The sequence below is a fragment of the Alligator sinensis genome, unplaced genomic scaffold, assembly GCF_000455745.1.
Source record: "Alligator sinensis unplaced genomic scaffold, ASM45574v1 scaffold995_1, whole genome shotgun sequence".
In the NCBI taxonomy this organism is placed as follows: domain Eukaryota; kingdom Metazoa; phylum Chordata; order Crocodylia; family Alligatoridae; genus Alligator; species Alligator sinensis.
Window position 1 is genome coordinate 185,374 of NW_005842960.1, and position 11,024 is coordinate 196,397.

The window sequence follows — 11,024 nt, forward strand, 5'->3', positions numbered from 1 at the left end:
CCCCCACAGCTGCAGATTAACAGCACAGCAAACGCCTGCATGTGTGGCGCGTGCTTTCTGTGGCGCCAGAGATGGGTCTGCTGTGCCACATACTGCACATGTACACCTGTCAACCTGCCCCAGAACTCTTTCCAGGCTGGATCTGCAGGGTCAGTAGCATCTGAAGTGGGTCCAATGGTAGGGGGCCAGAGTGACAGCAGGTTCTGTCAGACACAGGACAAATGAAGTCTGTATCTGCACATCCCTTGCTAGGTCCCTGCAGCAGACAGCCATGTCCAAATCCAAATTCTGTAGCAGGCCATGGCCTTCCCCCTGCCCCCACGCTCCAGCTTCCATTAGTTCAGTGGGCTAGATGGAATAATTCCATAGGCTGCATCTAGCCTGTTGACCGTACACTTGAAGTAAGGGGCCTATGAGAGAGAAAAGTTTATAATCAGATATTTAAATGTTTGCTTAATAAATTATGCATGATGGGGCAGGATGAAGGTTGCATATGCAGTACTGAGTGGTGTTTCTTAAACTGAGTACTTGATTTATGGTGTTAAGTTCTTTTAACGTTATTCCTTGTGTATTAATTCCCTGGGATATTTTTTAAACTGGGAAAATAACCCACCTAACTTAGTCCTGTCTCATAATATCGACAGCTAACATGTCTCAGCAGTGGGGACCCTGGTTTTCTCAGATTAAAAAAAAACAAACAAACCCAATTTTCGGATAAACCTATGGCCTGAAGGCTGGATGCAACTCACAAAACCCATGTGTACAGCCTGTCATTGGCATGATCTTGCCAGCATAGTTCCTGTCAGAGCTCCCTATGAACAGTGATCTCTCTGAGCTCAGCTGGCTGTCAGCACAGGCTCTGGCTAGAGCCACTGTCCATGTGGTTTGGGTCAAGAGGGTGAATGCTGCCGCCACCTATCCTGTCTTTTCCCCTGCTGCTTAATTCACTGTGTGTGGAAGCAGGGAGGAAGAGGGTATAGCCCTCATCTCTCTCCTGGACTGTGACCCATGTCTGATTTTAGTGATTTGTCACAGGCTAGCTGGGCACTGTGAGTGTATCAGTTTTATCACAGGCCAACTGGGCTGTTTAATTCAGTTTTGGATCGAGGAGGCAAAGTTAGGAGTGAAGTAAAGGCACTGTAGTGTGTGTATTATAGCTTACACACACACTACAGTTAACAGAAAGATAAATGTGATAAGCAGATAATGCAGTATTAAAGAGCTAATAGTAAATAATAACAACAGATAGATCAATTCTGTCGCAGGCCAACTGGGCACTGCGAGGGTATTAGCCACTGGGCTGTTCAAAACAATAGATAGACATGGGTTGGCAACTTATCGATAGTCCCTCGATGCCAGGTACGTGTCAAGTGATTCCAGCGAAGTCAGGCATCCCCGATTGAAGCTGTCGGAGGTTACCGGGGAAGATCCCTTGATCAGGATCCGATCCTCACTCGCACTGGCAGTCCGGGGTCCGGGCATAGAACAGCAGTGACCGTTCTGTTCCCTTCTTCCTGCTGGTCACCTGATGCGTGCACTTTATATACCTAGTCTTATGTTAATCTGTTGGCTTTAGAGCCACTCACAATGTTACTCTATAGCTGTTACCCAATGGGATTGAAAGTTGTTAAAAATTATCATAAAAGGTTACTACCCAAACTCGGGTTTATCCAATAAGCAAATTGATGCAGCACCTTTAGGTTTGAAATTGACATTGCTCCGCCTAAGCCCCAACCCCTTTTAGGTTTCATTTGAATATGCTTTCTTGGGACGTGCTTTCTTGGAATGTCTTGGGTGTGCCAGGCAGTTGGATCCAGTTTTTTATTGCTAAAGTTGAACCCTGAGCAGAAACGGTTAGGTCAGCTAATCTCACAGCTACAGCTTTGCCTGTGGGGCCCAGTCAGTTCCACGAACAGTTAATTTATCATTTTGGTTAAACTTATGACAGACAAGTTACATTTGCGGTTTACAAACTTACAGGCTTTATATTAACTAATATTACCTGTTTAGGCAAAATACCAAATGCCTCCAAGAAGCATATATTATATTTATTGCTTATTAATCCCTCTGGTTCTGGCTGTTACAGTGATTGGCCTCATTTTAAATGTTGAGTACCACCATTTGGGCTAACAATAACCGATGAGAATAATAGGTTGGTATACCCTTTATGTGCCCTCTACTGCTGGTCTAATGAGGCTCGTGGGTTTAGTAAATATTTGTTGACAGCAGCATTACAAGTGGCCAGGGTGGCCAGGCTCCAACTGCATGCAGTTTTGGCTTTGTCCTTCATTTGCTGCACACAGCACTTCTTCAGCTTAAAGAAATGATGCAGTGAGTATAACTAGAGATCTTTTAATCATTGTCAGCTGGCAGATCAGATTGGCTGGCAGAGGGAAAGTGCATACATAGGTGTTATATGTCCGAAGTATGGTAGAGTAAGAGATGTAACTGCATCTTTGTTATACACTGAATAACTGTATAAACTAATCAGATTCTAATGATTTAAAAAGAGAACGAACACTGGTTACCACATAGGCATCCATGCAGGTGCACCTTATTTCACTACTTTGGCATCTCAATAAGCACTCAAGGACCATCCCCCTTGAGACCTAAGGATGGAGAAGACCTGATCAAGGAAAGGGGAGCCATCAGTGCCCGCTGGAAGAAGCATTTTGAAGATCTTTTTAGTTGAACGACTGCTGCTGATGAGAGCGTTCTCAACTCCATTCCTCAATACCCAGTCAGAGATTATCTCAGAATCCCTCCAACTTTTGACGAGGCAAGGAAAGCCATCAAGCAGGTGAAGAATGGCAAAGCACCTGGAGCTGATGAAATGCCCACCAAATTCTTCAAGTAGGCGGGAGAGGAGCTCACATCACAGCTCCGTGCCCTTATTCCTCTATCCTAAGGATCTGGAATGATGAGAAAATCCCCAGACAGCTTCGGGGATGCCATGATTGTGATAATCTTCAAGAAAGGAGACCAGTCTGATTTATGCAGGGATTGCCTTGCTGTTCAGGACAGGAAAGATTATTGTGAGAACCCTCCTGAATAGTGTCCTTCCACTTGTTGAAGAGCTGCTTCTGGAATCTCAGTGTAGATCTAGGGCATCAAGCGACACAACTGACATAAATCTTCAGTGCTCACCAGCTGCAGGAAAAATTTTGGGAACAACAAACCTCTCTACATGGCCGCCTTTGACCTCACAGAAGCCTTCAACTCTGTCAACCGAAAAGTGCTTCAGAGGATCCTTCTGAAGTACGGGTGCCCACTGAAATTCATCATCGTTCTTCGCTTGCTCCATAATGGTATGTGAGTAGTGATTCTTGATAATGGATCTATTACAGATCTTTTGAAGTTAAGACAGGAGTTAAGCAAGGCTGTGTCTTTGCTCCAACACTCTTCTCGATATTCTTTGCCACAGTGCTACATCTGATCACAAACAAGCTTCCAGTCAGGGTGGAGCTAAACTACCAAATGGATGGTAAGCTGTTTAATGTCAGCTGATTCTAAGCCAAAACCAAGACCATCCTGACCTCAGTCATCAAATTGATCCAGTAGGCTGATGGTGCTATAGTGTGTGCTTGCTCAGAAGCAGACCTTCAGGCAATTGTCATCTTTACTGAGGCATACAGGAAAATGGGACTGACACTTAACATTCAGAAGACTATGGTCCTCTGTCAACAAGATCTTAGTGGAGCTGGGGTCTGATTATTAATTCAGATTAACTGTGAGACTCTGGAGAATAGCCGATTTTTTAAGGAAGGCTATCAGCTGATACTGATTCAATTTCTGATGCTCCTGGGAGCTTGAAGAGTTGTGTCCAGCTGGTAAGTCTGTTGTGGTGGAAGGGGTGTTATGGGGTGGGAATCAAAGGCCCTGCAGTGAAGGACTAGTGTGGCAGGGGCTGGTATAGCTGGGGCACAGTGAGCCACTGGATGGAACCGTGGCTTGTCCGGGGGGGGGCCCGAGGAGAATGGGGAGCAGCTCCAGCTGCTGTGCACACCCCAGGAGGGCATGGGACAGCGGGGGCAGGCTGGGGCTGGCGCTGGGCTCTTCTGGGGGAGGGTGGGGTGCTGTCCTGGGCTATGCTTGGGGCTGGCAGTGGTATCACTGGGAGGGAGCTATGGGATGAGCTGTAGCCACCTCAAAATTTGCTGTAGCCCCCCTATAGCCTCCCTCCCAGTGCCATTGCTGCCTGCCCCGAGCACAGCTCCGGTCCCAATTCCTGCTCCCCCCCAACATGCTGGGAAGAGCCCACTGCAGCCCTGGTTACAGCCTGCAGCAGTAGGCTGCCCCACCCACACCCCTCTGGGAATTAGTATTCCCTGTACCTCGGAAGGCATTTCGCAGTTGGCTGACATCAATGAAGAAATCCAACATCACCTCAAATGTGCAAATGCAGCTTGAGGATGCCTGAAGAAATGGGTATTTGAAGATCACAACGTCAGATCCGAAACCAAGCTCATAGCTTGTCAAGCAATCATGGTCCCTTGGCAGCTTCCTGTATGGAGCTGAGGTGGACAGCGTACAAGAGATGCCTCAAGCTGCCAGAGAAGTACCATCAAGGCTGCCTGCTGAATACCCTTCTAATTCAGTGGCAAGATGGACACACAAATATTACTGTCCCCCATCAAGCAAACATCACAAGCATTGAGGCGATGATTGATTATGCAACATCAGCTTTTTGCTGGGCTGGCCTGGTCATCTGGGTGTGTTTGACTCAGGCTCCCAAAGCAAGTTTTATTCTGCTAGCCTCGGTCAAGGTGTATACTCAAAAGGAGGACAGAGAAAGCACCTCAAGGACATCCTCAAGGCCAACTTGAAAAAATCCAACATCCACATAAACTCATGGGGGACTGTTGCCCAGAACCACCCCAAGTAGAAGAAAAGTCTGCTACAAGGATCTTAGTCTTTGAAACCTCATAATGACAACAGGAGACAGAAAAACAGGAGCAGCAGAAATAGCGTATTGCTGACTGAATCAAGAACCCAGAGTCACCTACCCTGCATGGAAATGTGCCCAAGCTGCAACAGAATCTGTCGATCCTGGATAGTCTTAGTCACCCATCTTCAGACCCACAGATAAGAGAATCATGGAAGACAGTTATCCTTGACTACGAGGGATTACCAATGATAATGTCCCTTTCCTGTTGGCTCTCCTTTCAAACCTCCCGATCTTCCTGGAAGATGAACCTGGAATATATATCAAGTAGCAATCTGCAAGGGCCCTGTAACTTCCTGCCCATTATGTTTGACAGCCCAGCTGAGTTCTGTGCGGGCCGCCTCCCGATCCCATCCATGTCGCCATGTGCGAGCTGGGAGCGATATGCGGACCCGTCTTTGCGCACACGGGCTGTGGCCAGCAGCCCGGGCACGCGGGGTCAGAGGAAACCGTGCGGCGGCAAGGCATGCACGGGCTAGAATTAGTCACAGAGGCGTAGTGGTTGATTTAAAGATTGTTTATTACACCAAAGATGGTCGCGGTGCAGGCAGGAAAACTTGCTTGAGTTACAGTTGCAGATAGAAAAGATGAGAGGTGAACTAGAGTTCCTTCCCGTGAACACTCTTCTAGCCCATCCGGTTGGAGGCTCTAAACCGCGAGCCCGTTGTGCCAACCGAAGAAAGTACTCGTACAAAAGAGCTCTGAATAAACTCACACGAAGTTTGCTAGGCTCCGTGGGTCCTTGTGCGCGCAGGGAAGAGGGATACGTCGTGGGTCTGTTAGGCTCCGCAGCGCTTAGAGGTCTTCACACAGCGTGAAGTCTCCTCCTCCTGGTGTTCGTGGAGTCCTCCAACTTGGGCGGAAACCACTCAAGCCTTTTATACGGCTAGCAAGCCAATCACTAGCCGCCACTTGTGAATAATTTAGAACTGGCCAATAATGGGGCTCAAATTAGCATACAAATGGCAGGAACTCTTTGCAACGAGCATTTCTGTGCTGCAACAAAGAAATGCACCCTGCAAAGAAAGCTACTAATTGGCGGGAAATTCTCCCTTGCACTGGGGTTTTCCTCTGCAGCAGAAAACTCCACCGTGCAAAGAAGCTGCAATTTAGCGGGAAAAATAATTCAGTGGTGCCAAAGCGCACACAAAAACAAAAATCACAACTTTGGGTTGTGACAAGTTCCAGCCCAAATATGTGAAAAGTGAGCAGTCTTACTATGGAAGATATTACAACCTTAATAGGTATTCCTATCAGCCACCTCTTTTATTATTTTAGTTCGTGTATGTTAAAATATAGCTTATTATATTGAGGGTAGTTATTGACAGATTTTCCCTGCATGTCTAAGCATATTTTCTGTTTTTCATCAAGAAGAAGTTCTGGCTCCTGAAAATACTCTTGCGTAAATTTCTGAGAAGCACCTGTGTCCTAGTTTCCAAAGGGATTGTCCGTTTTTCTTAAGATGTTGGTTATCATTTCCGAAAAGATGCTGTTGTTTTCTTCTGCACAAAAACAGTGTTAACATTTGTTAACCTTTATTTTTTCCTCAGTCTTACCTTATTACAGAATGTTATTAAAACATGTTTCAACTTGAAATAATATGTTTAGAGGTGCACTGATATATCAGTGCGATATCGGATCAGCACTGATATAAAGAAAATTGACTGTTGGAAATTGGCCTGATGTGGCCAGTAATTTGGCTGATAAATGGCCCATGCATGCGCACAGCTGCAGCGCAGCACGTAGGCAATGAGGAGCATAGCCTGGCAGCTTGGAGAGCTGTGTGCAGCTGATAAGTCGGTTATGGTGGGGGGAGGAAAGGGGGTTGGGGGGAGGCAGAACAATGACCCCACGGTGAGGGAGGGAGTGGGGCTGTAGCAGGTGCTGCCCGGGTGGGGCGGAGCATGGGATGGAGCCATGGCTCATCTGGGGAGCGCAGAAAGGGGCTGCAGCTCCGGCCACTGCATGCACCCCGGGAGGATATGTGGGGGCATGTGCCCCAGATCTGGGCGGGGTGGGCTGCCACTGCAGACTGGGACCGGAGCTATGCCAGGCTCTTCCTGGCATGGGGGCAGGGGGGAGAGTTTGGACTGAGGCTGCAGTCGGGGCGGGCATTGGCAGTGCTGGGAGTGGGGGCTATAGTGGGTATATAGCAAACTTTGGGGTGACTACACCCCCTCCCCCCGTAGTCCCATCCTAGTGCTGGCGCCGCCTGCCCCAAGTGCAGCCCAGGCCCCACCCCCTGCCCCACCCTGCGCAGATCCTGGAGCACATGACCTGGTGCCCTCCCAGGGTGCACACAGCGACCAGAGCTGCACCCCACTTCTCCCTCACCACAGGGGCCTTGATTTTCCCCCCCAACAGCCCTTCCCACCCTCCACGTCTTCCACCACAACAGACTTACCAGCTGGACACAGCTCTTCAAGCTCCGGGTATATCAGAAATTGGATTGGTATCGGCCAATATGCCTCTTTAAAAATCAGCTATCAGTATCGGCCCCTAAAATCACTATTGGTCCACCCCTAAATACGTTAAATGGACAGAATATTTTTACATAACATTACTTGTGTGCAATTAATGGTTTCTTTTATAAACATGTCTGTGCTTTGCAGTGAAAGCTGAGAAGAAAACAGTACAATTTAGTGATGAAGTTCAAGTAGAGACAATAGAACCTGAACCTGAACCAGTTTATATTGATGAAGTAAGTATCATAAAAATACTGATTTTAGCATTTGATATGTTTAAACCAATTAAGTGCAACCTTTTGAGCCTGAGGGCCAAAGCCATTTCAAAATAATATCAAACAACTAGATTTCGGAGGGAAATAGGTTTGTACTTGTACTCTCATGCACATATACTTGCGCTTGCTCTGATTAGTTTGAGGACCATTTCTCCAGTCTATCCAGGTTATTTTGAGTCCTAGCTCTACTCTCCAGTGTGTCTGCAACAGCACCCAACTTGGTGTCATCTTCAAATTGCTCTACGTGCTCAATCCCTTCCAAATCACTAATGAAGATGTTAAACGATACCGGACCTAGGACCTCTGGGGAACCCCACTTGATACCTCCTCCCAACAAGATATGGAACAGTGTCTTGCTTAGATTTCTCATAAGTTTCTATGAAACTGAATAAGAGAAGGTTCAACACTGCTTCCTAACAAAATACCAACTGAGCATGAAGTGATGACTTAGTTTCTCAGATTCTCCTTTATTTCCCCCATGTTGCTTGCAGGTGCCCATCTTGGTTGTCTTTTGCAATCACTCTCCTCTGTCTTGTTCTCTGAAAAATGCCTCTGTTTCCTTCCCTTGAATCCTTCTACCTTGATTTCCGTTCTAAGCTACCTCCAGAATTCAGACCCTATTTCAGTCCACCTATGTTGTTCTGCAACACGCCCAGATCTTTCCTATGTCTCTCTTCCCTTTATGTTGCTCAGAAATATCTTTGCTCTTGAAAATTCCCTATTCTGTCTTTTTCTCCTGAAACACCCCCTTCTCTACTAGGGTCCTACCACCTGCTAAGATCAAATGAAGTGGGGCACCTTAAAATCAGTTGTCATTTCTCCCCTAACTTAATAAGTGACATCTGCCTGTACTGTCATCCTTAATACTTTCTCTCCAGTGAACCCCCTGTGCTCCTAGGTTGAACTCAGTGGAAAAGCACAGCTGATGCAGGCTAACACACTGAAAATGTATATGGCCAGCCTTCATCATGATAGCATGTGCCTTTTGCCCACGAGGAGAAAAGCCTTAAAGGGACAGCAGCCCAAAGTTATTTTTAACTCTTTTGTTTTTCCCTTCCCTATGTTTGGGGGGGGTGGGGGAGCTGTTAGGGGGGTGAAATATATTCAAGTTAAAAATTTCCCTTTTGATTTCAGAATCATACTGAAGAGTGTCACTTATCTAAACTCTTATTCTAACTTTTGATATTCATCTAAAATTCTATGTAATTTATGTGAATTTTTTAAAGACATTTGTGCTCAGCTGCCTCCTTTTCTGAGTGCCTGTATAAAAGATTGCATCCAAAATCAGTTAATCACAGAACATTATATGCAAGCACTTGGAGTTCAACCATTAACCCCCTTCTCTTCCCCCGCCCCTCCAAAAAAAAATAAAAAAGATGCTTTACAAGAAGCAGTAGCATAGTAGTTCATCTCGGCTTCTCAGTGTCTTTGTAGATTCAGGTGCTCCAGCAGGGCATTTTGGAACTCTTTTTCTAAAGATGATTCAATCAGGTATTAGATAAAAGCACCAAAAAAGCTCCACTAAAGCGCCCGATCTATACAGATGTTGGGGAGCCGGGTCCAAATAATGCGCTGCCTCTTTGGGCATGCACTGGGCACAGCGTGGAGTGTATTGACTTCAAAGTAAAGTGCCATTTTTTTAACAACTGTAAGCAGCTTGTGTGCATTGTTCAGATACTTTCAAATTTATTCCACTAGGTGGTAGCATTGCATATGTAACTGAGGTAGAATGAACCAGAAACTACTCTCTCAAAACAAAATTCTAAGGAATGTTTTTTCATTGGAAGACTTGTAGGCTACACTTCACTTTTTATGAATACCAATTTGATTATTTTGTTGCCTTTTTCTCTTTTCATTTCTTTTTCTTTCTTTCAATAACATGCATATGTGCTTTGCATATTAAAATTCTGTAAGGCAAGTGATAATCTTTTGAAGCAAGCATAAACTCTAAATATTCATAGGGAAACAGTTTTCCTGCTCTTCTGCTTGTTACGGATTTTTTAATTGGATAACATATGTGGTTGGTACATACTGCTGCAGTAATAACCATTATTAGTGATTGAAATTTTTATATAAAGGCACATTTTGGGCATAGGTGTCAATTGGGGGAATGAGAAGAAGGAATATTGCATTATATTAATCTTTATAAATCTGGTATAAGGGCAGGTAACTCTTTTTCTCTAGCTAATGCCCTTGCTTTCATGGTAGGATAAAATGGACCAACTTTTACAGATGTTACAAAGTGCAGATCCAACTGATGATCAGCCAGACCTCCCAGAGCTACTTCATCTTGAAAGTAAGAAAAAAATTGTGTTCTTTTTCTAGTGTATAGTTGCATGGATTTGCTCTTTTAGTGAGCACATGTTTATCTGGGGTTGAAATCTTTTCACTGATAGCATCTGGAATTGTACTTATATTAAAATGCCCTTCTTCCCTCTCATCCAAGAGATCAGAATATTAAGAATGTATCCCTTATCCTTCACTTGGAGGGAGTCATGTTCTCACTCCTTATAGTTCAGAGACTCATCTCCCACCCATCTACATTCCAATGTTGGGCAGCATGGTAAATGTCATAGAATCATAGAAGTAGGGTCGGAAGGGACCTTGTAGATCTTCAAGTCCGACCCCCTGCCTGGGCAGGAGCAAAACTGGGCTCAAATGACCCCAGCCTGGTAGGCATCAAGCCTCTTCTTAAAGACCCCCAGGGTAGGAGCCAGCACCACTTCCCTTGGAAGTTGGTTCCAGATCCTAGCCGCCCTAACTGTGAAGTAGTTCCTACAGATGTCTAATCTAAACCTACTCTCCAATAACTTGTGGCCGTTATTCCTTGTTATCCCGGGGGGCGCTAGGGGAAACAAGGTCTCCCCCAAACCCTTCTGGTCCCCCCTAGTGAGTTTATAAACGGTCACCAGGTCCCCCCTCAGCCTTGTCTTGTGAAGGCTGAACAGGTTCAGGTCCCATAGCCTCTCATTGTAGGGTCTGCCCTGCTGTCCCTGGATCATGTGGGTGGCCCTCCTCAGGAGCCTCTCAATGTTGTCCACATCCCTCTTGAAGTGCGGCTCCCAGAACTGGACACAGTACTCCAGCTGTGGCCTGACAAGTGTCACATAGAGGGGGGAGGATCATCTCCTTGGCACTACTTGAGATGCACCTGTGGATGCATGATAAGGTCCAGTTAGCCCTGCCGACCGTGACCTCGCATTGTCGGTCCATGTTCATCTTGGAGTCAATGATGACTCCAAGATCCCTTTCTGCCTCCGTGCTCTCAAGAAGGGAGTTTCCCATCTTATAAGTGTGCTGCCGGTTACTACTGCCCAAGTGCAGCACCCTGCACTTGTC

The 11,024-nt window shown here is 46.0% G+C and overlaps 1 protein-coding gene across 1 annotated transcript in view; it reads left to right on the plus strand.

Moving 5' to 3' along the window:
- The window catches only part of STAM (signal transducing adaptor molecule), a 63,068-nt gene that overhangs the window by 38,625 nt on the left and 13,419 nt on the right, over window positions 1–11,024 (plus strand). Inside the window, exons 9-11 of the mRNA XM_006036381.3 lie at window positions 58–75; window positions 7,558–7,646; window positions 9,894–9,981. Of these exons, the coding sequence (XP_006036443.1) occupies window positions 58–75; window positions 7,558–7,646; window positions 9,894–9,981 (195 nt within the window). The remainder of the gene's footprint in view (window positions 1–57; window positions 76–7,557; window positions 7,647–9,893; window positions 9,982–11,024) is intronic.